Genomic DNA, 18,422 nt, shown 5'->3' with positions numbered 1-18,422 from the left:
AAATGTGTGGTCAACATAATTTATCTAAATTAATTCTTTATAGTCAACTCGGCACATCAGCTTCAATCTATAAACAGAGAGGGAAATATCACAGGCAAAACTACTCTGGATTATTTCTGGCTGCAATAAAACCATACGACATAAAACGTAGGAACAGAGTAGGCCATTCGGTCCATCGAATCCGTGAGATCGTGGATATTCTGATAATCCTCAAGTCTGCTTCCCTGCCTTCCCCATAACCTTTGATTCACTTCCTGATTAAAAATCTGTTCCAGCCTTGAATATCCTTAATGTCCCAGCCTCAACAGCCTTCTGTGGGAAAGAATCCCACAGATTCACAACACTCTGAGAGAGGAAATCCCCCTGATCTCTGTCTTAAACCCTGGGATGATGACCTCTGGTCCTAGACTCTTCTACATGGGGAAACAACCTTTCCATATCTATGATGTCAAAACTTGTGTGGTTCAAGAAGATGGCCTCTCATTCTTCTATATTCCAATAACCCACTTTACTCAACCTCTCCTCAGAAGAGTGTCTCCACATCCAGTATCAGCCTAGTCAATCAGCTCTGGACTCCCTCCAATGACAGTAGATCTTTCCTTAGATAAGGAAAGTCCAAAGCTGTTTACAGCATTCTGTGTACGGACTAGTGCCTTGTACAGTTTTAGTTAAAGCTGTTGCATTTAATTGACTGCAGGAGGTTATTATCAGACACGGTTAAGGTCACTGGACTAGCTATGCCAAACACTTAGGTTGATGCCTGGGGAAAATGGATTCCAATCCAACCAGGCAGCTGATGGAATTAAACAAATTTGGAATATAAAGCTATGGAATTAGCACTGATTTTGTTTTATATTGGAATGGCTCACTAATGCCCTTTGTGGGAGGAAATCTTTACTCCACATATGACTAGAGCAATGTGATTAATTCTCAATTGCCCTCTGAAAGCTGACTGGATCACTCAGTTCAAGAGCCGCAATGTTGGTGGCTTTGCCAGTGATGCACAGAAAAGCAAAGCAGGCTACATTTCCCCCTTGAATTATTCCATGCTACCACCGCCACTCCCTCCCACCCCACCCTGAGCTCAACTCCTGCAGGGAGTCTCCTTGCACCTGGAAATGGATTGGCACAGGGTTCAATGAGCAGCTTCATTTGGAACCCACTCAATTCCGAAAGCGAGGTGTTGAACATTAGCAAGCTATTTGGTTGCAAACAGCATCACAGTCGAACATAATCCATTCCCTCTTAATAGAAACACTGGCTGACTTGTTTCTCTCCCTTCTCCTGTCAGCTGCAGTGCCTCCTGCTGCTTTCTATGGCTCAGTTCCACGTGCAGAAAAGATTTTAGTAACCGTGTTATTAGAGGAATAGGCTGTTCCTGATCTTAATCCTATTATCTATGGAGATGGTCAAATTGGTCAAGTTCTTTTCAATGATCGCTGCAAGACTTACTTTTCACTGACTTCTTTGACATCGGGCAGTTTAGAGAATAGCCACTGTTTTTCCTGAATGTTGAGACATCCCTGGAGCTCCCTGGAGTTATTGAAATGTTCGACGGCAATGGTGAGACTCCGAAGGTAAGAGCCTTCCGAAGTGACCAGTTCAAATTTAGCCTGTTGGACACAGAGATTGCAGCTGAGGTAGAATGTCGACACAGATTTACACAGCAACCCAAACTCAACCCAGGGTCACAAGCACCCGGGCAAAAGGCAGAACAACGCTGGAAGAACGCACATGAGTTGTATTGTAAAATGGGCGAGAATATCCCTTAGCAGGAACCAGCTGGGGACAGTGTTGTGAGTAACAGCAGAGGAGGATAGTCTGAATCTAAAGGGATTCCCAGCCTGATGACTGGGCAATCCAAGTTAATGCTCTGAGGATACAGGTTTCAGTGATGTATGAAGAGAGACTAGACCAGTTAGGACTATATTCACTGGAGTTTAGATGAATGACAGGGAACTCATTGAAATCTATAGACATAGGAGAGAGGAGCAGCAGGAAGCCATTCAATATGATCATGGTTGATCACCGAGCTCATACCCTAATTCCATCCTCCCCTCATATCCCTTCATCCCTTTAGCCACAACAGTTCCATTTGCCTTCTTTTGGAAATCACAATGTTTCAGCCTTAACCACATTCTGTGGCAGTGAATTCCACAGGCTTGCCATGCTCTAGATGAAAATATTTCTCCTCATCTCAGTCCTAAAAGATTGATCCCTTATCCTTAAAATAAGATTCCTGGTCCCAGGAATTTCTAACAGGACTAGACATGGTAAATGCTATCAAACTTGATCGTGGCTGAGGGAATCTAATGGATAAGTTGGATTCTTTTAACGGTAATAAAGGCTATTATTGGGCTGACTAAAGATAAATCCTGTCTGTGATGCAGTGGTAGTGTCCCTACCTCTCGGCCAGGAGGCCCAGGTTCAAGACTCACATGCTCAGAGGTGTGTCATAACATATCACCTGAACAGGCTGATTGGAATGGGAAATAAACATCCTTTCTCTGCGGCGGTTTTGGAAGTTTGACCCGGCACTAGTTTCCCAGCGGTTCATGTAATAAGGTTCAAGGTTACAGGGGCACGAATCATCCCCTAGTTCTTCAGTCCAGCTCTGCACTGGGCAGGTGCCAGGGAGAGGCTAAATACTTTGGGCAGAATGAAAGCAGGTGACCCTGGCCTGGGCCTAGACAGCTTCTCGCAGCTCGTTGATACCCCTCTACTGCGGCTGTTTCACAGTCAGAGAAACAGGAAGGGAGATGCAAAAGATTGTATAAGATATGAAATGAATAATGTTAAAAAACAAGGGGACTGAAATATTGCTGAATGGTTAGGCTTTCTCTGGGCGCTGAGATTGACCTTGGGACAGCAGGGCAGATGTGTCCCATTGCTGGGTTCCTGTACAAAGCCTAAACAATGTTTAACACAGAGGGTTCACACACCTCCTGCAGCTTCCGTTGCTCATTGCCCATTCGATCCAGTAACCCACTTCTCCGCACATCCGGGATGTCCTGCCAAAGAGCAAATGCGTTCCCTCGGACGGATCTGTGGGACCAGCTTGAGTTCTTTGGTAACGACCTGTACTTGCTGACCAGGATCGCATCATCTTCCTCGATGACTGTGTCAGCCCGTTTCTGTCTTTGGATTTCCCGGTCACTCGCCACGTTGCTGTACTCCTGGTACAGGATCGCTATAATACAAACCGGTACAGGAGTAAATCCTCAGTGCACTGCGCTGAGAACATCAACCAGAACCAGAAACCACAGCTGAGCAAGCAAAGTCCCTCCAGAAGAAGGTGCAGGGACAGCTAGCTAATGTTCAGCGCCCCAGAACTTCCCAAACATTGTCCCCACTGTAAGCCTATTTTCAAGGCTCAAAGTTTCTCACAGGGAGAGGGGGGGCCGGGCAGAGCAGGCTTGTGAGACCAGGAAAAGAGGGAGAACTCCATGACACAGCAATCATATCCAATTCAGAGCTCGTCACCCCACTTGCTGTCCAATTCCCCCTCTCTTTGGGAAACCTGGCCCCAGGGTTTGATCCAGTCCTGTCAGAAGGCTGCAGATGTTCCTCTGAATTGTGTCAACCTCTTTGCACCAACTCATGGTTCCTTGATTAACCTCTGAATAATGCTAAAAATTCAACGCCCCAACCCAACGTCTCCGCAAAGCGAGCAGCCCAAAAGACCCAGTTTGGTTTATGGCTAAAACTCTGTTAGCTTAGTCAGGTTGATAGTGAAGTCCAATTGGGCCTCAGTATCTCAGAGTTAGGGAGGGTCGAGGGCTGCTGTTGGGACATGGGTATGTGAACAACGTAGGGGAGGACATAATGGAACTTGCTTCTCCACTTTCCACAGAAAGGAAAGGAAGATTTGCATTTACATAGCATCTCCCATAACTACAGGACCATTTTGAATGCTCTTACAGCCAATGAAGTACCGTTGAAGCAATTGACCATGGTAACGAAGGAACTACAGCACCTCCCAAAGTCAGCATTAAGATGGTGAACAGGGAATCTGTTTTCAGATAATGCCGTTGGTGGAGTGAGGATATTACTGGCTAGACCAGCATTTATTGCCCTTCCCTAATTGCCCAAAGGGGCCAATTAAGAGTCAGCAGTGGAATCACATATAGGCCAGAACATGTAAATTAGTTGACCACATAGGTTTTTATAACAATTGACTGTGATCACACAGTCACCATTAGGCTAGCTTTTTACTGAATTCAAATTTCACCATCTGACTTGAACCCATGACCCTAGAACATTATTCTGGATTACTAGTACAGTGGCATTGCCAGTACACCAGCACTTCCTTGGCTAAACCTACAAATTTTGACTTGGAGGCAAGAGTGCTACCAGTTGAACAATCGAGACTATGGTTGATCAGACTGGGCTCAGTTAATGGATGGTATGGGGCATCAGTGGAAGCAAAGCACAATGAGGATCAGCACCTTTTAAAGAGGAGAGAATGAGAACTGGATAAGGCACTGAACTCTTCTAGTACGGATGGGATGTTAACACAGCCCGATTCTGAACATACCCGTGAGGAGGGAGTGAATTCAGTTTTACTCACAGTTCAGTAGAAACCTGGAATGCCTCCTTTCTCGCAGCTGTTTTTCATTCAGTTCCCCTTCTGACCCCACTCTCCTGAACAAAGAAGCAGAAACAATTCCACGTTACGTTTAACATCATCTTCTAACACCCAGAGTGCAACTCTGAAGTACTGACTGTCTGAGTTTTACAAGGATTGCTGTGAACCGATATAATTGGCATTTCAATTGTTGATGTTAATGTTGACAAATGGTTGAGTTGGTGGATTTGTGTCTGCATGAGTGCAAGCGTATTTATGAGAGTACAAGAGTTTGTATGGTGAATGGATGGTTGTGTGATTATGTATGATGGTGTACCAGAGTGTCTGAGAGTGTGCGCATGTGTGTCTGTGCACATTTGCACATATGTGTGAGTCTGTGCGTGTCTGTTTATACATATGAGTATGTGTGTGTGTACATGTGCTTGTGTTAAGGAGTGTATGTGTGTAACTGAGGGTGTGTGTCTGTATATGAAAGTGGATTTGTTATGTGTGTGTGAATGTGTATGAGTGTGTGTGTGTTACCACATATGTTTATCAGAGTGATCACTCCATATCACAGTCTCAAGAGAAAGTGTTAAATCTGATTGCAACAGTTGGTGTATTTTTTTTCTTTATTCTCTCATGGGTCTTGGGCATCATTGGGCAATGCCAGCACATGTTGCCCATCCATAACTGCCTTTGAACTAAGTGGCTCGCTTGACCATTTCAGATGGCGATTAAGAGTCAAGTTCATTTCTGTGGGTCTGGAGTCATGAAGAGGCCAGACCAAGTAAGGGCAACAGATTTTCTTCCCTAAAGGAAGTAATTGAACCAGATTGGTTTTTACAACAATAGAAGATGGATTCCTGGTCAACATCATTGAGACTAGCTTTTAATTCAAGGTTTTATTAATTGAATTTACATTTCACCAGTTACTGTGGTTTGTGGACGCCAATTCCAATAGCTGGTCTGTAGACCAGACCCAAATGTTACCTTGGAATGGTGCTTGGCTTCCACAAGTTAGGTGGAGGACTGTCAAAGATGAGACCACTCCTTTGTGGCTTTGGAGACACATTGCTGTTGATCGAGATGAGAGACTTGCTCTTTTTTTTTGCACTCCATCTGCCTGAGAACAAGATGTAAGAAGGGAAACAGTGAGATACTCAGGACATCCAAAAGCCCTGCCCCACAGTCAAATATCTGGCATCACCGATGCACAGTCCAGGAGAAACTAAGCAGGCACAGTCCAGGAGAAACTAAGCAGAGACAGTGCATGTGAGGATCAGACTCTGACATGTTGTTCAAGACCAGATACCTGAGATGATTAGGTGGTGTTCCAGAAACACTGTAGCCAGAAGATCATAAAATGTAGAGCAGAAGTAAGCCATTCAGCCCATCGAGTCTGCTCCACCATTCAATGAGATCCTTGGTGATCTGATGTTCCTCAACTCCATTTTACTACCTTTTCCCCACCTCTTTTGATTCCCTTACTGATTAAAAATCTGTCTATCTCAGCCTTGAATATACTGAATGATATAACCTTGACTGCCCACTGTGGTAAAGAATTCAACTGATTCCCCACCCTCAGGGGGAAGAAATTCCTCCTTGTCTCTGTCTTAAACCTGTCATGCTTTATTCTAAGATTATGTTCTGTGATCCTGGACTCTCCCACAAGACCAGCCTTGAATGTGAGGGAGTTCCTGTGACTTTACAGAGCAAAGGTAACCCTGTAATCCATTTTACAACAACAACATGCATTTACATAGTTGAAAAGGCAGGCTTTCAGGTATGGAAAGTGAGATAGAAAAGACAAAGTGTTAAAGCCTATAGTGAGGTATATGTGTTTGAATGAAACTCTCGTACTGAGTGAGACCAAATGTGCAGCGTTTCTGAGACATTCAACAAGAGTGAGCCAAGATAAAAAATTAGCATCACACATAGCAGAAATCTGAAATATAAATTGGAAACAAGTACGGGGGTACATCAGTTTCATAAAGAGAAAATACTTCGTGACTGTTCCTGATCTTTGTACTGAACCCCTGGATGCTAGCTATGGAGGACAGCAGACATTTCAGTCAGGCCATTCTTGTGGCACGGGAGTCAAAGTGTGTCATGGAGCCAGATGGAAATAGCTGTACTCTGTGTCTGAGACACTGCACATAAATTACACACTGACTACAGACAGGGAGCTGTTCCCACCCCGTACAGAATCATTGATGCTTACTGAAAGTTTTAATTTGACGATTTCTTGTCACTGACATCCCAGCCAGACTCATCACTGTATGAATCCTTCATACGTCTTAAGCTTTTACAATCTCACTTTCCCTTTTCCTGTCTCTGTGGAAACAATTCTGTGGCAATAACTTGCCAGTGTTGGCATTATCCCGGTAAATCTACCAGGGGGTTTAACAAGAGGCTCACAATCACACAAAATGTGGCCTAACCGCTGCCTCATCCAAATCTATCATTACCTCTTTGTTCTTGTCATAGTGTCATCGAGATCCTTTATTCCCTTATTTATAAACCCAAAGTATTCAGCCAGCTTTCTGTCTGGGTTTATCTACCTGCTCATGCACATCCTCAGGAATTTGTTTCAAAGTTTAGTTTAGGATATGAGTGTCTGTCAACAAGCGTAACATTAAACTGTCATGTCTAATCGCCCTGGATAAGGTGGTGGTGAGCTGCCTTTCTGAGTCGCTGCAATCCACATGATGCAGGTTCACTCACTATGCTTTCTTTCCCGTCATAGTTTGATACAACTGAGTGATTCGTTACATCATTTAGTTAAGAATCAACCACAATGCAATGGATGTGGCGTTATGTGTAAACCAGACTGGGGAAGGATGGCTCCTATTCCTTTCCCTGAAGGCATTAGCACAGCAAATGGGTTTTTCATAACAATCCGATCATTTTGTACCATTTGAAAACCCATGAAAACCAATAAAATAAATAAACACATAAATGGCTGACATCCCCTTAAAGTGGGACTGTTGCAAAAATCAAATCATCAAAGGAAACTTATAAATTTAGTTCAAATTATTACTCCAAGGGCTGAGGAGATCCTCCAGCCCCTACAGTGTGCACTGGTCACACAAGCCCTCAAGTGCAGGAGGAAACTTGATCATTCTGTTCCACATCTGTCAATTATTTGAATTTTAATCCCCCCCAGCCACCATGGTGAGATTTAATCTAATGATCCTGGAGGTTGTGCCCTTATTCAATGGAGTTTGGAAGACTTTTATGTCCAACTGACAGTGGTTATTCACCTCATTGAACATCAAACAGCTGAAACAGTAAACTCTTTAATCTTTGTGTTTTTTTGCCCCACTTCCAAAAACAAAGTCACCACGTAGATGACTAACAGTACGCAAATGACTGGAGTGACCTAGCTCCCTGTGCACCAGCTTTTTAAGCCACTTTCTCCAATTCTACCAACAAGAAACTGAGTGAATGTTGCCGAAATAAAGTCTGTATATTATTCATCGAACTTCAATCACACTTCATCAGCCAAATATTTCATCTCCCACAAATGTTGAAGGAGAGACTCTGGAACATGTTGAGAACTTTCCAAATCTTGCCAGCAACGTGTTTCAAAAGGCCACCATTGACGAGGATCAGCCTTCTGCACATTAGGACAGTGAGTGTTTGACAACAAAGACCTCCAGATGTCAGCAAAAATCCTAGGGTGACATTTTCCCCCCCATGGTGGTGACAAATGTCGGGAAGAGGTAATAATGGGGGGAGATAGCCCTGAAGAAGAACTGACCTCTTGCTACCTCATAATGGAAATTTCTCGACTCACCAGCAATTAAGACCCTAAATGGTCAATTAATGGTCAGTCAAGGGATTCAAACTTGTCACTTTGCCTGATCACCTGCTGTCCCAGCGGGTGAGAAATGTGGCTAGTTTCCTGAGTGGAAAACCATAATGACCTGCCCGTGGGGTTAGGGGCCTGCAATTGCCTCCAATCTGAGAAAAGCCACACCTCATCCTTGCCTCTGGCCCCTAGACCCCCAGAACACATCAAGAAAATAGAAACAATGTGCCTTCCCACTGCTGAATTCCCCAAGGTATGGCAGACTTTAGGATCCAGAAACCACCAGCCTCTGAATTGCCGATAGTTTCTGGGTGATTGGAGTTGCCAGTATCGAGGCCTGTAATTGGTCGAGATATTTACCTTTGTTCTGCCTGCAGGCTGTAATTGAGCTGACTGGCAGGTGATTGGGTGAGTTCTGTCAGTGGTGTCACATGCTTGCTCTCACACTTTTGAAGAAATATTGGAACCCATCATGCCTCTCGTGTACAGCACAGCTGTTGTCCCCACAGTCCTGTCCTGCAGTGAGACCTGGACTGTGTATCAGTGACACTTTGCAGTATTGGAGAAGTTCCATCAGTGTTGCTTTTGCTGCATTCTGTGGATTCAATGGGAGGTGCATCAATACTGTGGCCAGTCCACCACAGTTGACTTTTGCGAAACTTTTGCCTGAATGTTTGTAGAGGTGGCTTCAAGAAAGGCACCGAGTGTTTTTTCATTCAATCATTCAAAATGGCAGCAAATTGTCCATCAATGTGGCTCCTGCTTTGAATTTCAACGTCTTAAAGATGAGGCAATGCAGTGGTAGAGAACAAAATAAAATGGAGTTCTCCCTGTACCTTACTCCTCATCCTGCCCCATCAGCCCAAAAACCTGAGGGTTAAGACTCATCCGATTCACTGATATGAAGATCCCACAGCAGAAACCCACTACCCTCAACATTGGGCAGATCCTGTTGTACTAAACTGGCTGAATAATTTTGTGGAAATTTGGTGGATGACGGAAGTTCAACAATACCATCGAGTTAGACTTTCAAAATGCCTTTGATAAAAGCGCAACACAAGTGATTTTGTGTTGACTGGTGCCTCACCAGTTTCAATCTCTTCTTAAACCAAAGACGTTGTTACACTGTCCATCCTCCAGCTCACAGAATAATCTGCCCATCCAGGACACACTGCAAAATTGTGGTCAAAACGATAGTTGTCTCCTCTCTTCTGCCCTATTCTTCTGTAAATTCTAATCTGTTGTCAGTTGGAAGCAATCTGGTCTCAAAGTCACAAACTTCTGAGTTCAAGACTCTGCATTACCTAGGTCAATATTTACAATCATAAAGAAGGACAGCACAGGATATGCTCTTACCAGCACTTGAGTACAATCTGAGGGTTAGCTCAGTTGGCTGGGTGGCTGGTTTGTGAGGCAGAGTAATAGTAACAGTAATGGGTACAGTTCCTGCGCTGGTTAAGGTCACCATGAAAGACGCTGCCTTCTCAATCACGTCCCTTGCCTGAGGTTAAACCACCACCACCAGTTGCCTCTCTCTAATAGGAAAGAAGCCTATGGTCTTCTGGGGACTGTAGTCACTTTCTATCAGTATCTCCAAAACAAATGTTAATTTATCATTTACAGTTTGTGGAACCTTGTAAAATGACAGATACTTTCCCACATTTCAAACAGCAATTCATGGGCCTAGGGACAGTGGTGGTGATACAACGATAAAGTCACCACAGGGCTGTACTCTCATTAGAGAGAGACAATTGGTGGTGATTTAACCTGAGGGTCACCATGCCTCAGGTGAGAAATTCATAGTAACCTCAGCCAGAGTGGGAAGTAAACACATGCTGTTGGCATCACTCTGCATTGCAAACTAGCCTTCCAGCCAACTAAGCTAACCAAACTCCTGCAGAGGTGACAGGAGGTGAGAGGGGAAAGATTTAAAAGGGACTTAAGGGGCAACTTTTTCATGCAGAGGGTGGTGTGTGTATTGAATGAGCTGCCAGAAGAAGTGGTAGAGGCTGGTACAATTATAACATTAAGAAGCACCTTGCATGTATGAAAAGGAAGAGTTTAGAGGAATATGGCCCAAATGCTGGCAAATGGATTAATTTAGGATATCTGGTCAGCATGAACGAATTGGACTGAAGGGTCTGTTTACATGCTGTATATCTCTATGACTTTATGCTTTTGAAATGTGGGCTATCTCTCTCTATTCCAACGTCTAATGCAGAAAAGGGTAGACTTTCTTCTGCTTCACAGTTAAACCTTACCTTCAAGGGAGAAAGCGGGAGTCTTCTCTCTAGGTGTAGACCTTCCTGGCAGGGACTTGTTCAGTTTCAAAGCTTGTGCTACTTTCTTCTGAGAGAGGTGCAGTCTGTTTATCAGTTCGGAGGCTGAAAAACGCCGTTTCTCCTGCTCCATGCAGCTGGCAATGGATGGCATCTCACCCAAGTTGCCCGTGGCTGCTAAGTGACACTGAATCTCTGGCCCCAGTCCAGGCAGGGATTCCGATGTGAGCTCGTCGGAGGCTGAATCATCCAGAGGGACAACGTCATCCTCCAGTGAGAAGCTGTTGCTCAGGAAAGCATTGTCTTTCAAGTCATTGTCAAATAGGGTCCCTGTAAACATGGACTCGCAGTCTAGACTCCCACTGCTGAAGGACTCGTCACTTGGAGAATCTGTAGAATAAACTCGCACTTTTCTCCCTGGAAAAGAAAAACAAGGTGTTGTCAATAAAAATCACAAGATGCCAGCTTCACCCAGGTGCTCAGTGTACTCAAGGAATGTTAAACCAATCATGCGAGGAGTTGTGAATTCCATATCTGGGAGGGTCAGCTCTTCACCTCACATACATGGACATTGTAGAAAGTAAAGCATCTCTTACACTGGATGACAACCTCTCATCTCCTCTATCACACCCTTTTATGTTTTGTCACTATTGTACTAGCTCTCAGCATCTTGCCTTCCTTGTGCTTCCAGCTCTAAACCTGCCACCTTCACAGTTTACACCAACTCGTCTTCAACATGTTGGAAACTTGAGTCATCACACAGTATCGTACTCTCATTCACTTCTTTCCATCCAACACAATTGCTCAGAGTTTGGTCTCTCTATCTCCCTGTAGAACATAACTTGATGCAATTTAGAACATTACAGCACAGTACAGGCTCTTCGGCCCTTGATGTTACGCCGACTAAAGCCAGATCTCACCCAATCGTAAATGCTTGATTTGCCTTAACTTGTCTTCTACTGTCTCAACTTAGCACTGAAGATCCCTTCATTTTTAAACTCTGTCCAGCCCATTTACAAGTCAACTCCAGAGACATTAAGCAACTATTTAGTGAAGGGAAAGTAACAACATAAATCTGTGTGATTTGTAAAGGGTCCAGCTTCAAACAATGGACAAAACCTCACTGGAGAATGTTCTCTGTCAGTGATGTTGTCACCTAAGTACGTGTTTGCTCTTTTTCTTCACTATCCCTCAATACACCACCCAAGGAGCATACCATCTGCACTAAACACTGACTACATGACCTAAGGGGTCCACTATCGAATGTATGTCCACAGTAAATCTGGACATCCCTCAACTGTTTAAGGATGGCCTGGAGGAGATGTGGTCACCTGCTCCACTACGGGACCATGAAGAACAGCTCAAATTCTGACTTTGGCCATTCAAGTCAGATCATCAGTGACATACTGTATTCCTGCCCCAAGATATCCTTTCCTGGAGCTATCACAGCCATTCACTTTGCATTAACTGAAGACACTGAATGATTGTTAACCTTGATGTTGAACTATAACCATGTCCCTAGCCTGCTTCACTGTTTGTGATAATTCTTTAATGTGATTGGTTACTGAAAAAAGTGTGATGATAATACTGCAGCTCTAGTCTGGGAATCCTCATTAAAGAACCCGAAAATCAATTGCACGTCAGGAGAGTTACAGCTTTTCTCAGAGAGATCACGAGATCTCACAATAATGTTTTATTCAAAGTCAATTGCTTTGCTATTATCACATAGCTCCATGAAAGTGGAGCCGCAGGTAGATAGGATAGTGAAGGAGGCGTTTGGTATGCTTTCCTTTATTGGTCAGAGTATTGAGTACAGGAGTTGGGAGGTCATGTTGCAGCTGTACAGGACATTGGTTAGGCCACTGTTGGAATATTGCATGCAATTCTGGTCTCCTTCCTATCGGAAAGATGTTGTGAAACGTGAAAGGATTCAGAAAAGATTTACAAGGATGTTGCCAGGGTTGGAGGATTTGAGCTATAGGGAGAGGCTGAACAGGCTGGGGCTGTTTTCCCTGGAGCGTCAGAGGCTGAGAGGTGACCTTATAGAGGTTTACAAAATGATGAGGGGCATGGATAGGATAAATAGACAAAGTCTTTTCCCTGGAGTTGGGAGTCCAGAACTAGAGGGCATAGGTTTAGGGTGAGAGGGGAAAGATATAAAAGAGACCTAAGGGGCAACTTTTTCACACAGAGGGTGGTACGGGTATGGAATGAGCTGCCAGAGGAAGTGGTAGAGACTGGTACAATTGCAACATTTAAGAGGCATTTGGATGGGTATATGAATTGGAAGGGTTTGGAGGGATATGGGCCGGGTGTTGCCAGGTGGGACAAGATTGGGTTGGGATATCTGGTTGGCATGGACGGGTTGGACCGAAGGGTCTGTTTCCATGCTGTACATCTCTATGACTCTATGACATCAAAGCCCAGGATGTTGCCTTGTTATCCTTGAGGTAGAGAGAGCTAAACAGTGTTAAAGATCCTCAACATCACTCATCATCAGGCCATCTTTGACTGAAACATGTATCTAGACCAGAGGCAACTGGGGGAAATATAGTGAGGGATGGATAATGAGGGAAGTTGGAAGGTTTAACATATAATAGAAGTCAGTTCGATCTTGCACAGAAAGATCTCCACATAATCTCTAAAAAGCTTGGACGGTTATTATCCTGTTTTCATGCCAAAAATTGTTAACTCAGGAAATGTTCAAAATGTAAGTAAATAAGGGTGTGTCTCTCCAAAAACTTCTGTTTCTTTAGCAACTGTCAGTAAGTCATGTCTGGTGCCTAGTGGAACAACATGAAAAATCTTTAACAACAATAAATAATAGCTGTTGAATACGATTGAAAGTAGAGATGCACACAAGTACCACTGCCCCATAGTTCTTTAATCTTCTTGTAAACACACATACACTCTTACACACCAAGTGACAACCACAGGCCTTATACACACATCAATAATCACATCCCAAGATTTTACACAGAGACTGGCCAGACACAATTTCTCACACATATGCTCAGTCCTTGTGTACTCAGTCACACATGCATATGCTCTCACACATCCTCATACCCTAAATGATTTTTCACATTTGCATATGTAAACTAGGATGTGTACACAAAAATTTTAACTCATGTAAACAATTCTATGCACGCACCTCCTTATACACAATGTGACTCAGAAGACTAGTACAAATTGTACATTTGTTAGTCTGAACTGAGAATGAAGCATCTGTGCACCAAAGTGCCACACACACACACACACACACAAACACAGATGAAAACCCGCATATCTGTGCTTGTAGATACATGTCCTCATAGGCATGTGTGTGTATGTGGACTTACAAATTTGTCCTGCACACGGGCGTTGTCAAGCGCTGGTACATACACACTGGCCCAGATAATATACTGGTGCAATGGTATGCATGTACATTTACACTGGTAAACCACATAGTCATCCATTATGAATGGGCATATGCTATTGTACTTCCAATTACATATCCACAGTCTTAATAAGATCACATCTACTTCCATCTCTACATCACTGGCCAATTCTAACCTGCCTCAGGACTTCTACTACTGCCACTCTTACCAACAAGGCCCAGGTGAGGGGCAATGTGAATCATCAGGGCCCATGACCTCAGGGGGATCTAGGCCTGAGCAGCAACACCCTTCTCAGTAACCAACCGGAGCACTGTCAGTCCTTTACAGTAGAGAGGCAGATTCTGCAAGGGACTGCTCCTCCAATTAGAAATTCTGTTTAAATCGGTTTGACCTATCACAAATCCAGGAGTGAGCAAACATATGACTGAGGAGCAACTGGGAAGATAAGTACTTGTGGTGATCAAGTCACCAGGATTAGTGTTGACCTGGGCCAATCCTTGGGGTTTACCATCTGAATCTGGGACCACTCCTTAGGTTTGGCCATCAGGAATGGGGCATAGTCTTCATGGTTTGCCAGCAGGATCTGGGCCCAGTCCTCAGGGATTGCCATCAGAATCAGGGCCCACTCCTCAGGGATTGCTATCAGGAAATGGGGCCCAGTCCTCAGGGATTGCCATCAGGATCAGGGCCCAGTCCTCACGGATTGCCATCAGGATCAGGGCCCAATCCTCAGGCATTGCAATCAGGAACTGGGCCCAGCCCTCAGGGATTAGCATCAGGAACAGGGCCCAGTCCTCACGAATTGCAATCAGGAACCAGATCCAAATTGGAATCAGCAACCAGGCCCAATGCTCAGGAGTTTCCATCAGAAACTGGGCTCAGGCCTCAGCGATTATCATCAGCAACTTAGCCCAGTGTTTAGGGATTGCTATTAGAAATGGCTGAATCCTTGGGGATTGCCAATGGCAACTGATCTTAGTCTTTAAGGTTTGCTGCCTGGAATCTGGCCCTGGCCTTTGGGATTGCCACCATGAGCTGGGCCTTAGAGGTTTTCTGCCAGATTTGGGCATTTGGGGTTGCCTGGAGTCAAGAATTGCTGTTATTTGTGTCCTGGGGATGTTGTCTGTTGCTGAGAGTGGGAGGGTGAAAAGGAGGAGACTGCAAAACATAGGTAGGACAAGGCTGTCCTGAAGGAGGAGACTACAAAGGGAGGAAAAGGAAGAGGCTAGAAGTACAGTTGAAATGAGGATGTTGAAAAGGTTTGGAATGAGGCTACCAGGTGGAGGGGAGAAGATAGAAGCTTTAACGTGGTTGAGAATAAGATTGCAAAGGATAGAGAACAGTTTAAAGCTGTCAACAAATGTATTCTCAATGAACCAGATGGCAGATAATTTTGAAATTACTGTGCTAAGAAATTGTTCGCAAATAAATGTGGAATATCTAGCTTAAGGCTCCATATGTTCAAAAGCTAGAAATGGAGAAAATCAGTGGATGCTATTATAATGAACACTGAGTCAATTATTAAATGTAAATTGAGACTGAGATTCGAGATGTAGTAAAAAGGATAGTAACAGTCCTGGGTAAAGTTTTCTAGCTTTGTGCACTTGTGACAGAAACAGATCAGTTGTGATGTCATTAGTCTGCAGAAGATTTGTTTAGGATGACGGCTTTTTTTAGGTAGAAGTGTCTGTCAATTAGTTTGTAAAAACTTGTCACAAACTTTTGTCTGTTGTCTTTTTCTAATTTAAAAACTGTGGTATCTAGTAAATGGATATTTTCCTTGTGTGTTGTGGTTTTACATTTAAAGGAGAGTTCAAGATATCTGCAGTTATCTAATTCTGTCATCCCCAGCACCCTGATACTAACTGCACCATCATTCAACTAAAGGGCCTTTAATCTCCTGGATTTCTTTTGCAGAGAGGGACTGCTCTGTTGAAACAGTACTTTTGTCTTTGCAGCTTTGTGAATGTTTAGTCATTGATTGTTTCTCACTGGTGGCTTCTATGGAGCAGTTTACACCATATCTGCGATTTATGTCAGCAGATTTTTAATTCTCAATCTATTGTTCTGAAACAGGTACATTGTTTACTTCAACTTTTACCCCCAGTAAAAGCAGCATGTTCCCTTTCTCAATTCTGCCATTTGAGGATTGTTTCATGCCTGCCATGACATGCATCACTGTTACTAAGGATGCTTCCTGGGAAGGGGAGGATAATAATTGGGTGGCACAGTGGTTAGCACTGCGGCCTCACAGCGCCAGAGACCTGGGTTCAATTCCCGCCTCAGGCGACTCTCTGTGTGGAGTTTGCACATTCTCCCTGTGTCTGTGTGGGTTTCCTCCGACAGTCCGAAAATGTGCAGGTTAGGTGAATTGGCAACGCTAAATTGGCCGTAGTGTTAAATGCAGGGGAATGGGTACGGGTGGGTGCGCTTCGGCAGGTCAGTGTGGACTTGTTGGGCCAAAGGGCCTGTTTCCACACTGTAAGTAATCTAATCTAATAAAATTCCCTGCTGGAACTTTTCTCTTCTGAGTCACCTCAGACTTGAATTTATCATTACTATTTTTTCTCCAAGCTGTATCCCATTCTGGATTACGTTAGCTCTGGGCAGGTCTATGATTATCTCATTTCTTGTGTGTCCTCACAAACTTTGCTAAAATTTGCCATCTGTCTTCAGTGAAAACATTCCTGTCAAACCAATATAGTTAAAGGTGGCCTTCTTGTTGATGGTATGAAACAATTTCTTATACTAAGGTAGAAAGTCTCAGTGCATTCTGCTTTATGTTTCGATTCTGACATGAGTCTAGGGAGTTCCTTGAAATCTTCTACCAGTTGCCTTTTGAGCAGTTGGTCCTTGCCTTTAGCTGGTTTCACTCCTTTCATCGTCTGAGGAAAATTGCAACCAAGGTACATCTTCATACTCAACAGCAGCATTCCCTCTAATTTCCTTTCTGGCTGTGTGAGCCTCCAGGAATTGGAAATTAAATGGCAAGCTGACACTAATGGCTGCACATGATGACTAAGAGGAAATTAGATTAGATTACTTACAGTGTGGAAACAGGCCCTTCGGCCCAACAAGTCCACACTGACCCGCCAAAGCGCAACCCACCCATCCGCCTACATTTACCCTTTACCTAACACTACGGCTAATTTAGCATGGCCAATTCACCTGGCCTGCATATCTTTGGACTGTGGGAGGAAACCAGAGCACCCGGAGAAAACCCACGCTGACACGGGGAGAATGTGCAAACTCCACACAGTCAGTCGCCTGAGTCGGGAATTGAACCCGGGTCTCTGGCGCTGTGAGGCAGCAGTGCTAACCACTGTGCCACCGTGCCACCCACAATTTTGCTCCAAAGTGAGAATTCACAATTATACAGTACACAGCAGGTCTTCTACTGTTTGTATTCTGCTAAATTGGAGAAATGCTTCTGGTATACCTTTCGACATAAGTGCTTTCCTGAAGGACCATGTACCTGTAATTGTATTGCTGTAGGTGACAGACAGTGTTTTCTTTCAACTGTGGTTCACTATCTGATAATATAATGTTACATGCCTCAGTGTCTGACTTGAAATGATCATTGACATAAATATCCTTTTGCCACAAAGCAATGGCTGGATAATCTATCTCCTATGATACACTCATATCTTTTCTTCTGTAAAAGACTGTTCCACCTCATTCACCTCTTTGTGCAGATTCTTATTTGACAGCTAGCATACCTCGGCTAGGTGAGGCTTCTTTCCTCACAGTACTGATCAGGACTGTTATGGCAGTTCCGTAAAACTGCCACACATTAGGGTCAAAATTGAGGACTTCTACCTTGTTCCAGCCAAAATGGATGGTTCCCGCCTTTTCTGTGACTTCACTGGATTAATCCGGTTGTTCGGGGCATGAATCCCACTTCTCCCTGTGTCTTTTACAATTTGTTCCCAGATTATTCAAGCTCCCACAGATAAAACAAATGCTTCACACTTTTACCACAATTTTGAAGCATCCCTCCTGCCTTTCCTACAGCCTGAAAAAAAGTCCACTAACTTCCTTCTTCCATTAGACCAGGGCTGCTTAGGCTTCTATTTTTTTTTCCTCCCTGTTGCTTCAATTCTGGCTGAGCAACATGCCCAGGTCCATGAACTTGGTTTAATTTGTTCTGTGACTTTTGAATTCCCTCGCTGTAGCTATCCTCACGGTGCCCACCCATTAGGCAGCAATGCTTAATCTGAGCTGTACATACTTCTCACTTTTATGGTCTTAATTTAGTGCTGATTTTGAACTTGTCCCTTGTCCATCAACAATTTTAGCTTTACTCACAGAACCTCTGATACTTGCTTACTCTCTGGATAAACCCTGAATCAGGACTGCTCCTCCAGAGGAGAAAGTGAGGA

The 18,422-nt window shown here is 43.9% G+C and overlaps 1 protein-coding gene across 3 annotated transcripts in view; it reads right to left on the bottom strand.

The window, feature by feature from the left end:
* Nucleotides 1-18,422, bottom strand: part of arhgef19 (Rho guanine nucleotide exchange factor (GEF) 19) — an 88,867-nt gene that overhangs the window by 24,469 nt on the left and 45,976 nt on the right. For all 3 annotated transcript variants that reach the window (XM_072586550.1, XM_072586552.1, XM_072586553.1), the window contains 5 exons: nt 10,646-11,080; nt 5,561-5,693; nt 4,571-4,644; nt 2,943-3,190; nt 1,453-1,613 (listed from right to left, as the gene is read on the bottom strand). In XM_072586550.1, coding sequence (XP_072442651.1) covers nt 1,453-1,613; nt 2,943-3,190; nt 4,571-4,644; nt 5,561-5,693; nt 10,646-11,080 — 1,051 coding nt within the window. The remainder of the gene's footprint in view (nt 1-1,452; nt 1,614-2,942; nt 3,191-4,570; nt 4,645-5,560; nt 5,694-10,645; nt 11,081-18,422) is intronic.

Source organism: Chiloscyllium punctatum, chromosome 16, assembly GCF_047496795.1.
Source record: "Chiloscyllium punctatum isolate Juve2018m chromosome 16, sChiPun1.3, whole genome shotgun sequence".
In the NCBI taxonomy this organism is placed as follows: Eukaryota; Metazoa; Chordata; class Chondrichthyes; order Orectolobiformes; family Hemiscylliidae; genus Chiloscyllium; species Chiloscyllium punctatum.
Note: the sequence above shows the minus strand (reverse complement) of the source record. Positions and strands in the feature narration are given on the sequence as shown.